Source organism: Scyliorhinus torazame, chromosome 8, assembly GCF_047496885.1.
Source record: "Scyliorhinus torazame isolate Kashiwa2021f chromosome 8, sScyTor2.1, whole genome shotgun sequence".
Lineage (NCBI taxonomy): Eukaryota > Metazoa > Chordata > Chondrichthyes > Carcharhiniformes > Scyliorhinidae > Scyliorhinus > Scyliorhinus torazame.
The window spans coordinates 259,438,817-259,460,083 of record NC_092714.1 but is presented as its reverse complement, the minus strand read 5'-3'; the positions used below and the strand labels follow the sequence as shown (position 1 = coordinate 259,460,083).

General features: G+C 45.6%; 1 protein-coding gene across 4 annotated transcripts in view; it reads left to right on the top strand.

Moving 5' to 3' along the window:
• Nucleotides 1-21,267, top strand: part of LOC140428571 (rho GTPase-activating protein 39-like) — a 302,434-nt gene that overhangs the window by 152,745 nt on the left and 128,422 nt on the right. For all 4 annotated transcript variants that reach the window (XM_072515196.1, XM_072515194.1, XM_072515195.1 and 1 more), the window contains exon 2: nucleotides 20,404-20,841. In XM_072515196.1, coding sequence (XP_072371297.1) covers nucleotides 20,447-20,841 — 395 coding nt within the window. In that variant the 5' untranslated portion in view covers nucleotides 20,404-20,446. The remainder of the gene's footprint in view (nucleotides 1-20,403; nucleotides 20,842-21,267) is intronic.

Below are 21,267 nucleotides of genomic sequence, written 5' to 3'. Positions count from 1 at the left end.
GTAACGGGTGCACCAATTAACTTCACTTGCATGAACTGAGGGAATGTTGTCCAGGATTTCCTTTTCCTGGTTGCTGCACACTGACCCCTGACTGGAGACACTTGTGCGAACAATTGCTGCATACAGGGTCAGGCAGATAGCCTGCCAACAGTTGCTATCCAGATTCACATTAGAATGGTGGCCACTTGAGAGAATCTGCACCCTTTTTTAGAAGAGAGGTGATTGGAAAACAATTTGTTTTTGCATTATGAGGCAAAAATCATAGAGAAGAGGAAGTGAATAATATCCCTATCTACTCTGTCCAGACCCTTCATGATTTTGAATACCTCATTAAATCCCTATCAACACTCTCCTCTCCAAGAGGACTAGCCCCTGACTCTTTAGTCAGCTATGTCATTTCCTTTAAACAGGGCTCTGCTTCAATAACAGGCTTTGACAGAGAGTTTCATGTTCTAACTCTGGGCATGATCTACCGGCTGCGTTCCGCTGGAATCGGAGTGTGACGTGACTGGTAGATGCCAGAAGAGGCCTCTCCCGGGCTTCCCGACAGCTCGTGAGATCTACCCAGGTCTCGTGAGGCATCGCGATCAGGATCCCACAATGGGCGGGACCAAGCCTCGGACACCTAGGTAGGTTTAAAACCCACAGGTATATTGACCCCGGATCTATCTGGTTTCCGGCATCTACCAGCCTCCCCAGGGAGATCCCAGCTGGGTGCCGTTCAGTACTGGTCCACACAGTATAACTTATCATAACCCTCATCTGCGGCGATATATTTCCAAGACAGGATGGTGAGTGGTTTGGAGGGGAACTTGCAGGTGGTGGTACTCCCATGCATCTGCTACACTTGTCCTCCTATAAGACCATAAGACATAAGAGCAGAATTAGGCCACTCGGCCCATCGAGTCTGCTCCGCCATTCAATCATGACTGATATTTTCTAATCCCCATTCTCCTGCCTTCTCCCCATAACCCCTGATCCCCTTAATTGGTGGTGGTCGTGGGTTTGGAAGGTGCTGCCCAAGGAGTTTTGCTGAGTTCCGCAGTGCATTTTGTAGATGGTATACACAGCAAGAGTGATGGAGGGAGTGCGTGTTTGTGAAATCATTTCTTGGTGACTATCTTAGATTGTCTCCAGTTAAGTTCTTCTCCACATTTACTCGCTATCCACTCTACCACCCCTCAGCTGTTTTTCAAGAAAAAAAGAGACCCAGCCTGTCGATTCTTTTCTGTATTTTGTATAAAAAATATTTTGGTTGTGGGGTGATTATTAAAAGTATCAATGTCTAGAAATGTGTTTGTGGTAATACCAGTATCAGTTCTACAATGTTAACAAGAACACAATCAACAGGAACAGGGGCTAGTCATACAGCCCCTTGAGCCTATTCTGCCATTCAATAAGATCATGGCTGATCTCGTTGTAACTGGTTAGGCAGTGGTGGTGTGATCGTATTATTGCTGGACTGGTAACCCAGAGACCCTGGGTAATGCTCTGGAGACCTGGTTTGAATCCCACCATAGCAGATAAAAATAATTCTGGAATTAAAGGTCTAATGATGACAATGAAACCATTGTCAATTGTCGTAAAACCCCATCTGGTTCACTAATGTCCTTTAGAGAAGGAAATCTGTCATTCTTACCTGGTCTGGCCTACATGTGACTCCAAACCCACACAGAAGTGCGTTTGACCTGTAAATGCCCTCAAGGATTGGGCAATAACTGCTGGTCCAGGCAGAGACTCCCAACATCCCATAAAAATTGTGATAGAGGTTAATGAAAACGTGTTGCGGGCAGCACTGTGGCACAGTTAGCACTGCTGTCTCGCGGCACCGTGGTTCCAGGTTCAATTCTGACTCTGGGTCACTGTCCGTGTGGTGTTTGCACATTCTCCCTGTGTTTGCGTGGGTTTCGCCCCCACAACCCAAAAGATGTGCAGGGTCAGTGGATTGGTCACGCTAAATTGCCCTTTAATTGGAAAAAATTAATTGGGCACTCTAAATTTCAAACAAAAATGAAAAGGTGTTGCTTTTGAGAGGAGAATATTTGATGTGTTTTAGAAATACGGTCATTGTATTTACAAAGCATCCTTCTGTTGAACGGTTGCGTTTTGTGACCATTGCTTATAGCGTGAAAGATGAAAATCCTAGGAATCCTGTCAAATGATACAAGTGCGTTAACTCAGCGGAGCTCAGTTATCTGACTCCCACACACCAATGCCACTGATGTTAAAGCTAGGTCAGACCGTGCAAATTGGGGTCACGGGGTCTGAGTCTGTGGCTCTTCTCCGGCGGGAAGAGGCTGGTCTAACTTTCTTTCGTTAAGGCTGACAAAATCTTGTACGCTTCCCAACTGGTTTGGAGTGGAGTTTGGCGCTAAACCTGTTTTAATTACACGATGGGGGAGTGCTCTTCCAGCCTGTAAATATGATTAATTGCCATTGACGACAAGGCCCATCAAAATGGTCAAACTCGCATCTGCGAAAGATGTCAACAATCATCCCCTGCAACCCCCCTCCCCCAACTGCCAAAAAAAAGTCACACACATGCTTGTTAAATTTCCTAGTGTTTTCTCAGCTGAAATGAGCACAAATGGTGGATCACTTGCTTAGTAACGGCAGGTACTCGGAGAGGATTCTTGAGTCGTGATTTAATGAGGCTTGCAGTGGAGTATGCAAGTACATTTTTTTTTCAACTGCAATCTTATTGTTGCTCTACGTGGCACACTGGAGTGTGATTATTGAAGGCAGTTTTCTGCAGCGAAAAACGTGGGTTCTGATAAATGTACAGTGCCACTGAATGGTAGAATAATAACGTTTATTGTCACAAGTTGGCTTACATTGGAATGAAGTTACTGTGAAAAGCCCCTAGTCGCCACATTCCGGCGCCTGTTCGGGTACACGGGAGGGCGAATTCAGAATGTCCAAATGACCTAACAGCACGTCTTTAGGGACATGTGGGAGGAAACCGGAGCACCCGGAGGAAACCCACGCAGACATGAGGAGAACGTGCAGACTCCGCACAGACAGTGACCCAAGCTGGGAATCGAACCTGGGACCCTGCCGCTGTGAAGTCACGGTGCTAACCACTGTGCTACCGTGCTGCCCGTGGGTGCTGCTAAGCAGCTACACATGCCTCATGTGCTTTGCGGGGAAAGGGAGTCGTAAGAGTCCGCCTAGAGCAATGAAAGAAAGCCCTTTAGGCTTGATTACTGGGTGCATCTGCTCAACTGGGAAACACAGGAGAGAAGGATTTTAAAATGTGGGTGATCAACTTTGAAATGAAGACTTTAATAATCTTTATTGTCACAAGTAGGTTTACATTAACACTGCAATGAAGTTAAACAGGAAATGGGGAGAGGCTAATCCCATCAGTGGAAGTGTCAAGAGCCAAAGGACACCGATGTAAGGCGACTGGCAAAAGAAGCAATGGTGACTTGGGAGAACCTTTTCGATCTGGAATGACCTGCTTGGGAATGTGGTGGAGGCAGATTGAATCAAGGCATTCAAAAGAGAATTGGATAATTATCTTGGGGGAAACAAATTCCAGAGCTCAGGGGAAAGGGCATGGGAGTGGGATCTACTGAGTTCTTGCAGAGAGCTTGCACAGATACGATGGGCCGGCGGCCTGTTCCTGTGTTATAACCTTTCTATGATTCTATATAAACCCATCGGGGTCTCAATGATTTATTAACAGTAAATGCTGGAAATACTCATGCCCAGCAGGCCAGGCAGCATCTGTGGAGAGAAGCAATGTTCACGGTTCATGTTGTGATGACCCTTTATCAGAACTGAGGAAAATTAGAAACAGGTGTTAGTGCAATCCCAAGCCAGTTGAAATGTGAAACAAAACACGAATACCTTTGTTGATTGAGGTTATTTACAAAAAGCAGCATTACTGCTTCCGACCCACACCCTGCGTGTCCCAGGAGTCTCTCTTTATAAGTCTTCTGAATACTTAATCAAATAATGCCCTTCACCTCTGTGTCTCAGCACTATAACCGACATCCCAGTGAAAGGGGGAAGTGGGAGGAGAACAGAAGGAAAGGTCTGTGATAGGGTGGAGGGGAAGAGAGATTAAGTCACAAAAAATTTCATGGTACAAAAAAACAAAGGTGATGGGTTCAGTAATGAAACAAAAAGTGTGTCCATGTTATGTGTAAATGGCATCTGAATTCAACATGAGGCAATAAAGAAAGAAACCAGACAAAACCAAAGCAGCAGAAAATCCCAAAAATCAAAGCAGAGGATAAAATCTAAACTTATTGAACTCCATGTTGCCAAGAAGACCGTGGGATCCCGAGTCAAAAGATGAGGTGCTGTCCCTTGAGATTGTGTTATTTGAAATAAATTTTAGAGTACCCAATTCTTTTTTTTCCAATGAATGGGCAATTTAGCGTGGCCAATCCACCTACCCTGCTCGTCTTTTGGGTTGTGGGGGTGAGACCCACACAAACACTGGGAGAATGTGCAAACTTCACCCAGACAGTGATCTGGGGCTGGCATCGAACCTGGGTCCTCTGCGGCATGAGGCAGCCGTGCTAACTACTGCCGCCCCTTCCTTGAGATTGTGTTGAGCTTCGTTGGAACACCACAGCAAGACACATGTCAGAGTGGGAGCACGATGAAATGACAAGTGACAGGAAGCTCAGGGTCATGCTTGTGGACTGAATGGAGGTGTTCCGCAAAGTACAGTAACTTCATTTCGGTGTTAATGTAAGCCTACTTGTGACACTAATAAAGATCATTAAAGTGATTGTTCAACCTACGTTTGGCCTTCCCAATGTAGAGGAGACCACATTGTGAGCCATCAAAAAATAGACTAAATTGAAAGAAGTGCAAGTAAATTGCTGTTTCAATTAGAAGGAGTGTTTTTGTTCTCTTCATGATCTGCTCTGTAATCAAAATTCTCTGTTTGCAACAATTGCACGTGACAGCAAAAGCTTCAGAACTTCGAATGTAGTTCAGAACTGCCTGACAGTGTGCACTACTCCATGCCACTGAATCATACAGAGCTGGGAATGTATTGTTTTCCCACCATTGAGTTAACTGATTTGGCAATCATCAGCAGAGTGTTAAGGGCCTGTCCTCTTAAATCAGTTGGGGCTATGAAGGGGAGATTCAGCTTTGGTTTCCATTCCTAACCATCGTCCAATACCTTATGCTGATGAAGTTTATGAATATTGTTGGATAAAGATATTGGACACGGCTGTCGTTCCCGTCATGTTTGAAGAACCTGCTGTGTCAAGATTAGCTTTTTGAGAGCCGTCACTTGACAAGTTGGCCTCTGAGGAACTCTACCTCAGCCTTTAGACGTTGGGAGATCCGGGGAGGTGGGGGTGGGGGCTGGAATACCGGGTTGAGGGGGAAGATTGCGCCAAGTCCAACCTTTACACTCACTGGAAGAGCCTTTTGGCTGGGTGGACTAGTAAATGGGAGCTATAGTGAATGTCTGTTAAGCAAATAAACTACAATATGTGAACAACATTTGGCTGAAGAAAATAGTTTTTGCCCTGAAAGGAATTGTCAGTGGCGGCTTTTTGTACAAAGAGGCTTTTTTATTGAAAGGAGCAATCCTTGTAGCCCAGCCCATAGCGACAGGATTTTACAACTGTCCAATAAAAGCAAACAACCATAAAACCTATTGTATGAGGCACACCTTTCCACAAGTTGTAATTGCCTCTGAATGCAGAGAAATTACTTAATAATATTAACAAGATAATGGCAGCCATAAAACGAGGCTTCACACCAGTTTAAAATTGCACGGTGCATTTTTATTGTGTAAAATCAAGGCCGTGAGGTGCATGTTCCAACAGTTGAGACAGATGGAACTCAGAATTTCATTAGCCACCTGGAAGTTTACATTTTCCTGAAAGTGTGGATAAAAAGATCGAGACAGCACTATTTTATGGTGCTTCTGGGGTGTGCACAGGGAGTCGAGGGATATGAGGATGGGGCAGAAAGGTGGAGTTTGATGCCGATCAACCAAGATCATCATGTCTGATGGATGGAGCAGGCGCAATGGGCCTGTTTCGAGCTTTTGAGGCTGCGTTTATTGTCTATGCCTTGTTGCTCTGAGAAGGTGGCAGTGGTGGAGCACTGAATGACCAGCAGTGGCTGCAGGGGTCTCTGAAGATATGTGATTGAACCCGACCAGTTCTGCAGGTTTTCCCTCTTGGTCAGCTTTCCCTTGATGCTCGCTTACAAATGAGCAGATTTATTACATTAAGTTTTGTCATAGTGGGATTTGAGCATTCAGCCCCAGGATTGCTAGTCCAGTACTATAACCATGCAACTACTGCAGAAACTGACACAGCTACTGTAAAGTCCATCTGTAATGTCGATGCCCTGCTGTACAGTTACTGATTTCTACTGTTCCACGAGTCACTGAGTCTTGTGTATAATATATATTGAACAAGAAATTATCCAGGTAGTATTTTTCCTGGTCACAGTCTCCATTCTCCATTATCAGTGTCCTTGATGACTTGCAAAGTGTGGCCCTCAAGTAACCTTTAAATATCACCAAAAAGAATGCCAATTTCCACCTCCATGAATACAGCCTCTACTCCATAAGACCATAAGACATAGGAGCAGAATTAGGCCACTCGGCCCATTGAGTCTGTTCCGCCATTCAATCATGGCTGATATGTTTCTCATCCCCATTCTCCTGCCTTCTCCCCATAACCATTTATTAATCAGGAACCAATCTATCTCAGTCTTAAAGACACTCAGTGATTTGGCCTCCACAGCCTTCTGCGGCAATGAGTTCCACAGATTCACCACCCTCTGGCTGAAGAAATTCCTCCTCGTCTTAGTTTTAAAGGATCGTCCCTTTGGTCTGAGATGGTGTCCTCTGGTTCTAGTTTTTCCTACAAGTGGAAACATCCTCTCCACGTCCACTCTATCCAGGCCTCACAGTATCCTGTAAGTTTCAATAAGATCCCCCCCTCATTCTTCTAAACTCCCAACGAGTGCAGACCCAGAGTCCTCAACTGTTTCTCATACGACAAGTTCTTCAATCCAGGGATCATTCTTGTGAACCTCCTCTGGACCTTTTCCAAGGCCAGCAGATCCTTCCTTAGATACGGGGCCCAAAACCTCTCCCAATACTCCAAATGGGGTCTGACCAGAGCCTTGTACAGCCTCGAAAGCTGCAGAAATCCCTGTCCATGTTTTTGTTGCCACCAGGCTTACTATTCCAGTGTGCGCATTCAAATTTCACCCACCCATAGACTTTAGCTCATTCAAAACTCTGCCATTCACAACCTCACGCTCCCTATCCTTGCTGACTTGCATTGGCTTTGAATCCCACAATAGTTGCAATTTAAAATTCCCTTCCTTGTGCTTAAACCCATTTAAACCTCGCATCTTCTCAGCTCAGCCGTGTATATTCTCCCAATGTTTCCAAGGATGGCACGGTGGCACAGTGGTTGGCGCTACTGCCTCACAGCTCCAGGGTCCCATGTTCAATTCCAGCCTCGGGTAACTGTCTGTGTGGAGTTTGCACTTTGCCAATGGCCCACATGGTGGCACAATGGGTAGCACTGGTGCCTCATGGGTTCAATTCCTGCCTTGGGTCACTGTCTGTGCGGCGTCTGCACGTTCTCCCCGCGTCTGCGTGGGTTTCCTCCGGGTGCTCCGGTTTCCTCCCACAGTCCAAAGATGTGGAGGTTAGGTGGATTGGCCACGATAAGTTGCCCCCTTGAGTCCAAAAGGCTAGGTGGGGTTACTGAGTTACGGTATAGGGTGGAGGTGTGGGATTAAGTATGGTGCTCTTTCCAGGGGCCGGTGCAGATTCGATGAGCTGAATGGCCCCCTTCTCGGTGTACATTCTATGATCGTAAGTGTTAGCAGTGACTCAATGGTTGCATTCTCGGCTCTGAGTCAGCAAACCATAGGTTCAAGACCCACTCCAAAGACTTGAGAATATAATCTACCCTGGTGCTTCAGTGCAGTGCTGAGGGAACACCACCAGTCACTTGAATGAGACATTAAACCAAGGTCTCCTCCACTTTCTCCGAGGGGGATCTAAAAATCCCATAACTTTGATTGAAAGAAGAGCCAATGGAGTAAATCCCCTTGTCCTAGCTAATATCTAACCTTCAATCAGTCCCTCCAGAAGAGGGGCGGGATTCTCCGACCCCCCCGCCGGGTCGGAGAATCGCCGGGGGCTGGCGTGAATCCCGCCCCCGCCGGTTGCCGAATTCTCCGGCACCGGATATTCGGCGAGGGCGGGAATCGCGCCGTGCCGGTTGGCGCCCCCCCCCCCCCCCCCGGCGATTCTCCGGCCCGGATGGGCCGAAGTCCCGCTGCTGGAATGCCTGTCCCGCCGGCGTGGATCAAACCACCCCTCTTACCAGCGGGACAAGGCGGCGCGGGCGGGCTCCAGGGTCCTGGGGGGGGGGTGCGGGGCGATCTGGCCCCGGGGGGTGCCCCCACGGTGGTCTGGCCCGCGATTGGGGCCCACCTATCCGCGGGCGGGCGTGTGCCGTGGGGGCACTCTTTTCCTTCCACCTTCGCCACGGTCTCCACCATGGCGGAGGCGGAAGAGACCCCCTCCACTGCGCTTGCGCGGGGATGCCGTGATCTGCCGCTGGCACTCCCGCGCATGCGTCGCCTGGCAAAGTCATTTCCGCGCCAGCTGGCGGGGCACCAAAGGCCTTTCCCGTCAGCTGGCGGGGCGGGAATCAGTCCGGCGCGGGCCTAGCCCCTCAAGGTTAGGGCTCGGTCGCTCAAGATGCGGAGGATTCTGCACCTTGGCGGCAACTGATTCGTGCCGTTATTGGCGCCGGTCGGCGGACATCGCGCCGATTGCGGAGAATTTCGCCCCTGATGTTCCACTCTTCTGTTTGTTTGTCAGAGTTTTTTGGCTTTTGCATTTCCTGCATAATAACACTGAATGTAAACCACTTGAGCACCAAGATTCTGAAAGGTGCTATATGAATGCAGTTTCTTTCATTAATTATGGATGATTTAGTCTGTATTTTAAGATAATTGACGGTGTGAAATTAACTACAAATTAACTTCATCGAGCACACATGGAAGCTGCCTAACTGGATACAGCATGGCAGGGCGCTACAGAAAATACAACTGTTTACCAGAGCGCAATAGCCCCCTCGTACCTCACTCGTTAACTGCGATAATAAATAAATTAAACATGTTTCAATAACACATTACAATATAGATGACAATTGATGGCAGTAGCTGACTCAAACGCTTGATATCACACAGGCCCCTCCCATTTAAAGTCTCATCAGAGGATGTGCAAAGCAAGCAGCAGTATCCCTTTAATGATCGCTCACTCACCTCATGTCTGCCTCAATACATTCAGCAGTCTGCAGTACCAATTTCAATTTGGCAAGTGGTTTACTCATTGAGCCAAACCTCAAATAACACCAAGTTTCCCTACGAGCAGCGCAGACTGTCTGATTTCATTCCTTAGAACACATACCGTTTCTGTAACCTGACAGGGCTGATTCCCAGTTGCTGGCAGTTCATTGACCCTGTTTTTTTTGGGGGGGGGCGGTTTGGGAGCCAAGAGGGAGAGGGGTGGCGAAGGGCATGCATGCTCACTCACTCAAAGCAACAGCATGAAAATACGTCACATAAAACGGTCTTGGCTGGCTGTCTCTTATTTTAACAGGTCTGTTATTAATTCCCTCCTGTCGTATAATGTTTTCGATACAAAAGAGGACCAAATGGTGAAGTCTGGATTGTAGTTTAACTGGCGTGTAAATTGTTGGATCTTTACTCTGAAGGCACTGACTGACAGGATAGTGTGGCTTAAAGTACAGATTTTATTGCATTTGACGGTGCAAGTTGGGGGGTGGGTGGGAGACAGACTAAATATTTTGTTATTATTGTACACAAATCTAACTTTTTAAAGTTTACATATTGAAGGAAGTTCCAAGAACCAGTCTCCGACTTCAATCTGAATTGCAACTGTTTTGGACGATTTGCAATAGAAGGTATTCAATAACAAACTGAGAAAATCATGCTTCTCCCTCGCCCACCAATCCCACCCTCAACACCCCGACTCTAAGTTCACATCTGGGTATCTGATCATGAGGTAATTTACAGACGAGAAAGTCATTGAGCTCATCTCTGCTCAGCTATCCAGCAAGACCCCGCTCTTCACTCCAGTCGCAGCACTGAATTACTTCTTAAGTGATTCCATGGGCTTTTGTCTAAATTGCTGTCTGGAAATCGATTCCATGTGTTGATAACTATGCACTAAAGAAAACCTCACTACCCGGTTTATATTCAACTTTTATTAGGATGAAGCAGTGTCTCTTTGTCTCAATTTACCTGGAAATAATGGGGCATATCTTACTGGAGTGCATCTCACAGCTGGAATACAGTTTTGCATTGTAACTAGTTGTGCGCTGATAGTGGCGCACAGAGGTAAACAGGTTTCTGGGGGCTCAGTGAACAATGGGGCCATAATCTCCTTAACCAATGAGATTCAAAAATCAAAATAGATTTGCCATGTATTATGTTACCAGGAAGATTTGGCACGTTATTCTGGATGTATCGTCTTGCCCATAACACTCCTATACCTCACTGAAAAGTCTATGTTTCTCCAATGTAGTAACCCATTTTACTTGCATTTATTTAGTGTCTTTAATATAGAAAAATTCCCAAGTTGCTTCAGAGGTAAAATCCGAAACAAATGAAATCCGGGCAAACAAAATAAAAGGGCGAGATTCTCCGGCCGCGCCTGCCCGGCGACCAGAAATTCCCGCACGAGGTCAAAGGACCTTTACGTGGTCCACGTCCCGTCCGTGGCGACCTTGCTGCGGCGTGATGAAGAATCCAGCCCAAAGTGTTTATTTGTACTCGAGACTCAATCCATTAGTGTACAGTGTAAGCATTTAACAACGGTTGACTTGTAAGACAAAGACCGTGTAGGGGCATTGAGTTTTTAAGTGGGAAAGTTTTATTCCCAAATGGGTGCTCTTGAATTACTTAAGAACGTAACAAGAAACAGGAGCAGTAGTTGACCACATGACCCCTTTAAAAGCCTGCTTTGCCATTCAGCAAGATCTGATCTTGGTCTCAAGTCCAGTTCCCTGCCTTTCCCCTATAATCCTTGATTTCCCCCTGCGCGCAATTGTCTGGCCACGTTGTGCCGATCCTGCTGCTCCCGCTGAATAGCGGAAGGGCCTCTAAGCGGGGTTTACGCCATGAGCCAAACTGATTGCAATGCTCCTAACCCGCGGCACCTAACACGACCTGGATCACAGCCTCATTGGACGTGAACCAGATCAGCATATTTAAGTGAGCCTTGAAACTAGTTTAATATGCACAGTCCAGTCGAGGCTGGAGTCTCCCGGCTCCCTGGATTCACTGGCCCCACCGTTGCAGAGTGAGGCCGGTGCAAATCTTTATTAGGTTCCATCAACGGAGACCATAAGTGATGACTATGGTGGGGCGCGGGCTGTGAGGCCATTGGAGTCCTCAGAGGTTCTGCCACCTGGGCAGTGCCAATGTGGCACCCGAGGCGTTGTAGGGGTGCCAGGTCAGCAGTACCAGGGTACCAAGGGATGGGGCCTTAGGAGGTCCATAGCCATGAAAGGGTGGGGGGGCGGGAATGAAGAGGGTGAGGGAGTTATGAAAGGTTCGGGGGTGGAGTGGGCGCATGGGTGGCTGGTGAGTGGCCTGAAAGGGGGGTGAGGATGGCCTTAAGATGGGGGGGCCTCAGCAACCCTATAGTGCTATGCTTACTTCGGAGGGGGGGGGGGGCAGAGAGAAGAGAGGGGTGCAATGCCCCGATGCTGACCAGGATGCATGGGGTGAAGTCGGGTCGCCCTCATCCCTGTGTGGTATGGGAGAGCGGTAGGTGTGATGTAGACATTTGGTGGTGGTGGTGGGGGAAGGTTGCCACTTGGGTCGAGGGTAGGTGGTGCTGCCCATTTCTGGGGGGGCGCTGGGGTCAGGATGTCGGCAGGCAAGGTCCTTCAACTTAACATTTGAGATCTGGGCATCCTTTAAAAAGGGAGCCCCGAGCTCTGAGGAGCCAGCCCTCCTGGTGCCTTTAGTCCCCACTCCATAAAAAAATTCTAAGTGTGGGATATTTTGGTGAGAATCTCCTCAAGCTCCCAGAAAATGACGTGAATTGCGATCAGAATCATGCTGATGTACCCGGTGGGAATCACCCTGTGATTCGTGCCCAAAATGACATCATTCTGTGGCAGAATTTCGCCAGTCTTGAATATATTCAATGACACAGCCTCTTGTGCTCTCTGGGATTCGGAACTCCAAAGGCTCATGACGCTCTGAGAGAAGACATTCACCTTCATCCCGTCCCAAATAGTGATTCCTTATTCTGAAACTATGCCCTGTAAATCTCGATTGCATCATGATTGGATCCCTTCAACTGACCAAGTTGCTCTGCAGCATCACTGGGAGTGCCCAATGTATATATTAGAGCAGCTGCCTTTCAAAAAGGGCCGGCAATTCAGACCACACCGCTGTGGAAACTATGAAAACCACATTGTTGACACAGTATCTTCCATTCCCATCTGGGATGCACAGGGGAATTTTGTGCAGTACTGATTGTTAGAAGGGTAATGGAGTTAGTTGGGGGAAGTTGTATCTTGACTCATAATCTGACCATGGTACAATTATATCCCAGCACGGACCAACACTTGCAGAAAGTTTTGTTTTATAAGGGCAGCATGGTAGCATTGTGGATAGCACAATTGCTTCACAGCTCCAGGGTCCCAGGTTCGATTCCCGGCTTGGGTCACTGTCTGTGCGGAGTCTGCACAACCTCCCCGTGTGTGCGTGGGTTTCCTCCGGGTGCCCCGGTTTCCTCCCACAGTCCAAAGATGTGCAGGTTAGGTGGATTGGCCATGATAAATTGCCCTTAGTGTAGGGTGGGGTTACTGGGTTATGGGGATAGGGTGGAAGTGTTGACCTTGGGTAGGGTGCTCTTTCCAAGAGCCGGTGCAGACTCGATGGGCCGAATGGCCTCCTTCTGCACTGTGAAAGAGAAGTAAGGAAAGTCCAGAGATGGGAAAATATTGAGCTCTGGTTTCCAAATGTAACTCACTTCTTGCATTCTAATGAAAGAACACATTTTGAAAATTCTGAGGTGCACATCCTGTCTCCTCTTGCTTCAGCCATTATTTTAAATTTTGTTTTCTCTCTCTGATCTCGAAGTGCTATGTACCACGCTGTGTAATTGAATAAATGGGTATAAGTGGAGAGGGCCAAGTGTGGGAATGAGAGAAATAGACCAATAGAAGACTGGCGTTTGGAAGGAATTTTAAATTGAGACAGGAAGGATCTAATGATTGGCCATTAGAATGTGACGGGCTGTGTATGTTCTACACAATCTATCTGTTTCTCTTAAAAATCTTTCCCCCCTTGAGTATTCCTAAACTAAAAGCCACAGCAGAATGGTGTAATTGCCAGACTTTTAAGTAACTGATAATGCACTGTTGTGCCTGACTTGATGGGCCGAATGGCCTCCTTCTGCCCTGTAAATTCTATGATTATGCCTGTGTTTGAGGAATGCTGAGGATTGCATCAAGGTTGCATTTGTGACCAAAGTCCTGGCTTGAGACATGCCTCGACTTGTTGCTAGTCGATGCTTTTTTTTCATCCCTTGTACAGGATATGCCATTTGCAACCTTCTGCGTTGCGGCTAGCTACTCCGAATTAAATATGGCCATGTAATAATGACAGCTTGACCCACTTCACTAAGCTATCCCAATCACACTTAATTTTGAAGCCCAGGTACATTTGAAAAGCAGCAATTTTTAAAAATTGGTGACGTGAATGTTGTAATTTCTTGAAGTAGGTTTTGATGGTAAGGTATAGAGTTACAGTCTCCTGTCTGAATTTATAATGTTCTTTGATTTAGACAGTAAATAAATGTCTTCATGATTGCTTCCCCTCACTGGGAGTATTCATTTCACTAGCGGTAGTTTTCTGTTGTCTGGTTTTTAGTGGACAGTATAACTAGAGTAGCAAAATATTATGGAGGTTGCTGCAAAGTTTGTATTTGTGTGTGAACATGGTTTGTGGTGTTGAATTCAATATCACCTGATTTTGATCGTGTCTGTACTGCAATTTAAAAAAAAAAGCTTTCCCAATGTTGGAAGCAGAACTGTCCGTCAATTTTTCTTTCCAGTGTGTCAATATTGAATTATTGTTCTTCTTTTCCTTACCTCCTGAGACATGCTTCACAATAATAAACTGAAGTGAATATAGACTGTACTTCATGTAGATGCAGGAAGACGTCTTATAACACCAGGTTAAAGTCCAACAGGTTTGTTTGGAGTCACTAGCTTTCAGAACACAGCCCCTTCATCAGCTGCGCTCCTAAAGCTAGTGATTCGAAACAGACCTGTTGGATTTTGACCTGGTGTTGCAAGACTTATTACTGTGCCCACCCCAGTCAAACGGCAGCATTAATGTAAATGGAAAGTGCTTTGGGATTTCTTTTCATTCCGAGCTTTTAGACCAATCTTCCCTTCTGTGGAGCCAGTTTGCGAAGGTGCTCGACGGAACAGTGACGTTTGCAAAAGAGTCAGATGTCAGATATTTTTAATTACCCTCTGGGCACAGGATGTGACTGAGAATGCCTCTACAACTCCAGTTTCAACAAGCCAAACATGGCGCAACATTCTTCGTGAAAAATAAATTATGTCTTCATGGAGTCTAGTTTAAGGGATTAGGAAAATCCAAATACCAGCATTAACGTGTCTTAACATCTCGATTTTGGCATTAGACAGTGTATTTCTTCAAAAGTATAATGCTTGAGCCAATTAAACATAAGTCATAATTTTCTGCATACATGATTTATATAACAGTTTATTATTAAAGTGCATTTTAATAGCACTGGTGCTGTGTGTCTGTAGGAAGTAACTGACTAAAGCTGCTTTAACCCATCTCCTGCAGCTCACAGTATTTTTTTTCTGTTATTTTTAAAAATAAATTTAGAGTACCCAATTCATTTTTCCAATTAAGGGGCAATTTAGCGTGGCCAATCCACCTACTCTGCACATCTTTGGGTTGTGGGGCGAAACCCACGCAGACACTGGGAGAATGTGCAAACTCCACACGGACAGTGATCCAGAGCCGGGATCGAACCTGGGACCTCAGCGCCGTGAGGTTGCAGTGCTAACCCACTGCACCACCGTGCTGTCCATGCAGCTCACAGTATTGTATGTTTTGTCAAACACTGCAGCCACAAAGCTGGAGGGACTTGTCAAGATTTTCTTCCTTGTTTCCATTTTCAACAATTTGTGCCTCTCCGATCGGAGATGGCCTCTGCTCTCCTGTAGAACAGGAGCACTCCTGAACTGTCAAATCCATAGGCTATAAGGTTCAGCCAGTCAGACTGAATGACTAACAGCTGTCCACCGCCTGATCTGTCTGTAGCTCGCACTCTTTGCCAAAACTGCATTGTGTCATTATGGTGCAGAAGGAGACTGTTTGGCCCTTCAAGTCCATGGCTACTCTTCAGATCATCCTAGAGTGATCGTAAGAGCGCAAGAATCATCACCGTGTTGCTGTATTGGGCGATAATGTTTTGATTGTTGGTAGTTGAGGTCCAAAGAAGGCAGGAGGAGCGTTTGCCGATACTTGTTAATAATTGCTTCCTTAGGGTGGCGCATGGTTAGCACTGCTGCCCCACAGTGCAAAAGACCCGAGTTCGACCACAGCCCTGGGTCACTCCATGTGGAGTTTGCACGTTCTCCCCGTGCCTGCGTGGGTCTCATCCCCACAACCCAAAAAAGATGTGCAGGGTAGGTGGATTGGCCACGCTAAATTGCCCCTCAACTGGATGAAAAAGAATTTGGTACTCTAAATTTAAAAAAATAATAATTGCTTCCTTATTCCGTCTGTTCGTGAATCTATTCTATAGAGGATATTGAATGAGTTTTATAACTCTTGAAGTAGTCCTGCAGAAATATCCAGCATCCTTTTACGTGAACATTTGGAAAATGGTGCTCATTGTAATGTTGGAGATTGTGAAAATTAATGCTAATAATGTAACATTAGTAACTGATGTCTGCGGAGCTGGATTTGCATAAATGTAACAGAATTTGAAGGAAGCTGTTTGGAAAGAATGGCTAATCTCTGCTGATTAACAAAGGGGCCTTGTACATGTCCAACGTAAAAAGAAAGGTTCATGGTGAAATGATGCCTGAATGATTAATTAGGCAGGTTCGTGTGGAAATCCAGCATCTATTATTGTATTAAGTACAAGAGGTACAGTTGCCAGGAGAGTGGAATTAAATACTATATGCTAAAAATAACATCAGGGCAGCACGGTAGCATTGTGGATAGCACAATTGCTTCACAGCTCCAGGGTCCCAGGTTCGATTCCGGCTTGGGTCACTGTCTGTGCGGAGTCTGCACATCCTACCCGTGTGTGCGTGGGTTTCCTCCGGGTGCTCCGGTTTCCTCCCACAGTCCAAAGATGTGCAGGTTAGGTGGATTGGCCATGATAAATTGCCCTTAGTGTCCAAAATTGCCCTTCGTGTTGGGTGGGGTTACTGGGTTATGGAGATAGGGTGGAGGTGTGGACCTTGGGTAGGGTGCTCTTTCCAAGAGCCGGTGCAGACTCGATGGGCCAAATGGCCTCCTTTTGCACTGTAAATTCTAAAATTCTATGAAATCTAGTTGGGGAAACGGATAATGGAAACTGGTACTGTAATGAAAGTTTTTCAGTTATGAAGTCAGAAAACAATTGAAATACTGCAATTTCTAAATAGATTATTTGGGGGAAGTTGGGTGTGAGGAAACAAATGAGCTAAATAGATAATTTATATTACCTCTAATGGCAGATAGTATTAAAATCTTGATTGTCCAGAATAGGTTTGCAGTTAAAATTATTTCAGTATACAGTTATTACTGAAAAAGTATTTCAATCTGATGAAGTAGCTTGTTTCATTTGCCCTACTGTGCTGAAGCAAATAGATACATTGCATATGGGCCACTCGCTCACCAATTCCATAGTTAGGGGTCTGATTGAGTTGCTGTGGTTTGGTTGGAAGCTGATGCGCTCCTATCATTTAAGGAGGGAAGAAATCAGACTCCACAACTTACAGGTCAGAGAGTTTGACATGGATTGTGAGCAAGCCATTGGGAGACTTTTGCACCGGATGTGATTTACAATCACTTGGAAAGTTTGGCAATTGCTGGGGATTCCCAATGTTGTTTCAGGAAACATCAACCCTGTTTTTACTAACCCGACTGAAGATCTGACCAGTGTGATATTGCATTGGTGGATGAGGAATCTCACAGGTATTTATGAGGTAAAATGATATTCATATGGAATTATTGGACGTAAATGTCATGTTGGATAGGCAATTGATTGGGGTCTAACAGGCAGGGCATTGAAGCTTGGTGGAGTTGGAGTTCCATGCTATTCATTGTATTCATGATCTGGACGGAATAGAAATGGTACAATTTTAAGATTTCTATCGAATCGCTGATATTTAAGGATGACCACATATAGACCAGATGTAGTGTTGTACATTTTGAGGATGGGAAACTGGGCACATTTACACCAAGCAGCATAACCTGTTGAAGTTAACAGGTCCGGAAAGGAATGTGAAAGTAATTGTTGATCATTCATTACAGGTTCCCTCCACAACGCGAGGTGGCTATGGGGTAAGGGGGAAAAATGTGATTGCGATGCACGAACCATCAAGTGCAAGATTAGTACAGCAGACGACAATACTGAGGTTACAGAGGACTTTAGCATTGCATTTGGAGCAGTGCATCCAACTTATTTTTTTCTTTCCTTTTACAAGTGATTGTATGGTTAGTGGCTGACTTGGTAATCTCCATGGCTACACGGGGCTTGATGAACTGTTCCCATAATCTTCCCATATTTAGAGGCCACTCCTTTGCTTGCTGTGTCCTCTGCTCCATATTCCCCGTCCTCACCTTGACTTTAAATAGAATGAACTCATGAAAGCTTTTTTTACCCAAAATTAAGTCTATATCTTGGCCACTGCTGCCTCTGCCATTGACAATCTTCCAAAATTAAGCTTTCCCTCTGTCAGCCGATTTATGCAATTCTCTGCTTTGTCTCCTCCGTTTCCATCTTCCCATATGAAACCCATCTTCTCCTTGATCCTCTACTGATCTTCCAACCTCACTTCCTTGACCTCACGATTGCTCACATTGTCATTTTGTCCGTTTCCAGGATGCAGAATTCCATTCAAGACTTTATCATGCTCCCTGAAGAATCCCACCCTTAATTCCTTGTGTTTGACTATTGTCTAGCAGTCTTCTACTTCTGGGCAGCATGGTGGCACAGTGGTTAACACAGCTGCCTCATGGTGCCAAGGTCCCAGGTTCGATCCCGGCTCTGGGTCACTGTCCGTGTGGAGTTTGCACATTCTCCCCGTGTTTGCGTGGGTTTCATCCCCACAACCCAAAGATGTGCCGGGTAGGTGGATTGGCCTCGCTAAATTGCCCCTTAATTGGAAAAAATAAATCGGGTACTCTAAATTTATTTTTAAAAAGTCTTCTATTTCTTTGTTCACACCATCACCTCGTTAGTCCTTACTTCAAATTTTCTGTTCTCTCCATAATACTAAGACTGCATGAATTAGTCAGAAAGAACATCACATAACCATGATTATCTGCTTTAACTGTTCCTCAAAATGCTGCCATGGAGTATTTTACATCCACCTGAGGGGGCAGGTGGGGCCTATGTTAATGCCTCATCTAAAAGACTGTGAAGGTCGCTGACCGTACGACACTCCCTTGGTCTTGAACAAGGAGTGTCAACCTTAATTTTGTGCAGAAGCCCTATAGTGGGACTTGAACCAAGAACCTTGTAATGTAGGGATGAAAGTGCTGTCAGCTGAGCCACGGCTGATAATGGTCCACCTTTTAATACAGGCATTGCTTTGAATGGCTTCTCTTCACCTACTGAGAAAGTCACCTTGGTTATATACTGGGATTTATGGCTTCTTAGACACGATATACTCCTAGGTTGAAACTGAAGAGTTTCCTGGAAAAAAATGTTTGAGATGCACATTTTGATTAGTAATATTTTTAATACTTCATGGAATGTGAGTGTGTCCCTGACGAGGCCAATATTTTTTGTCTATACCCAATTGCACTTGAGACAATAATTGTGAGTAATTTTCTTGGAAGGGCTTAGTGAGTTGCTGCAGTGTGTCTTGTACATGGCACACACTGCAGCCATTATGCGTTGGTGGTAATGTTTTGGGTGGCTGTTGGAGTGTGGATCAAATAGGTTATTTTATCCTGGATGTATACCGTTTGTCCTATATAACTTTGAAGACGTAGCACAGATATCCATCGCTGCCATCGTGATAAATTATTTTGAATAGCTCAGTTGTTGATCTTACTCTGCTGTGTCTTTCTGTGACATGTAGTATAGACCCTTAATTTATTTTTGTGCCATGATAGAGGGTTTGATGGATGGTATTTTCTCTCTTTCCTGTAATTTCCACTTCAACTTATTTACTGTAATTGGAGACTATAAATAAACAGCCCCCTTAACATGCTATTGGTGCCTTTGGGAAAATGTACGGTATGGTGCTGAAGCCCATACAAATAGGGGAGACTTATAATAAATTTATTAGTGTCACAAGTCGGCTTACATTAACACTGCAATGAAGTTACTGTGAAAATCCCCTCATCACCACATTCCGGTGCCTGTTCGGGTACACGGAGGGAGAATTCAGAATGTCCAATTCACCGAACAGCACGTCTTTCAAGACTTGTGGGAGGAAACCGGAGCACCCGGAGGAAACCCACACAAACACTGGGAGAATATGTAGATTCTGCACAGACAGTGACCCAAGCCGGGAATTGCACCCGGGTCCCTGCCGCTGTGAAGCAACAGTGCTAACCACTGTGCCGCCCATAGGTTAGTACATGAGTCTGCTCTGAAACAACTAAAATGAAGGGTGGACAAGCTTGCCATACATTGATCCCATTTATGAGACAATAAGGTCAGATGCATATATGATGGATGCAGAAGTTGAATGGTCTGCAAATGACTTCCGTTGAGGTTGATTTGGAACAGGCATCAAAGGGATGTGATCATTTGCCCCACTATTTTAAAAGAAAACAATTCCAGGAAGAAATTGTTTGTAATGTTTCTTTTGTGTTATCTACACTGCTTCGTAAATGGAGTTTTAATTATACTCTACACAGTGGAGTTGAGGCTACGCTGCATTTGAGTTTAGAAGGGACTAGTTCAGAAACAGCTAGCTAAAAGCGAAAGGAATAGAAGGTTATGTTGATGGGGTCGGATGTCGTATGGTGCAAGGGTGAAGCATAAACACTGGCATTGACCAGTTTTGCCGAATGGCATGTTTCTGTGCTTTAAATCAGAAGCAAGTTACTTAAAGTTAATGTATTTATTATTTCACCATTTCTTTTTCCCTTCAGCACTGATTGGGTGGAGATTATTGAGCCTCGAACACGCGAACGCATGTACGTTAACCTGGTGACGGGCGAGTGTGGTTGGGATCCACCGCAACGTATGCGCGTCAGGCAGTCGAGCGAGAACCAGTGGTGGGAGCTATTTGACCAGAACAACAACCGGTTCTATTACTACAATGCTCTTTCCAAACAAACGGTCTGGCACCGGCCGCAGAACTGTGATGTTGTTCCCCTGGCACGGCTTCAGGCAATGAAGCGCAATTCTCAATCCGAAAGCCGGGGACAGCAGCCTGGGGACAGCGCTCACACCCGAAATCATTCCGTTGGTGAGGGCCGTGCTTTTTCGGCCCAGTTGCTGGGAATCCAGGATACCGAGAAAGGGAATGAGGCTGTCGGGATTGCCCAAGATCTGCAGAATTCAATGAGTAGGAAGGAATGTGGAAGGTAAGGTCTGATTTTTTTTTTTTTTTTCCCCCCCCCTCACTGAACTCTACTGGAGTATGAGCTGGACTATAACTTTCATTTATACAGCATCTTTAACATACTAAGATGTCCCAAGGTGGAAATGCAATCAACCACTGAGCCAATTTTAAAACAGGGAAAAGATATTTTAAGAAACATCTAAAGGAGGAACAAAAGACCAGTTTAATTAAGATATTTCCAAACTTAGGGCCTGGGCAGCTGAAGGTGGCCTTGTGCATTCCTTCAGAAAGTGTTACGCAAGAGACCAGAATGGGAGAAGCACAGAGATCCCGATGGGTTGTCACTCCGAGATCGAGAGAGGCAACACCATGGAGCATTGCCAACAGGGAGGCAAATTTTAAAACTGAGGCCTTGCTGGACCGGGACCCAATATACATTGGTGAGCGT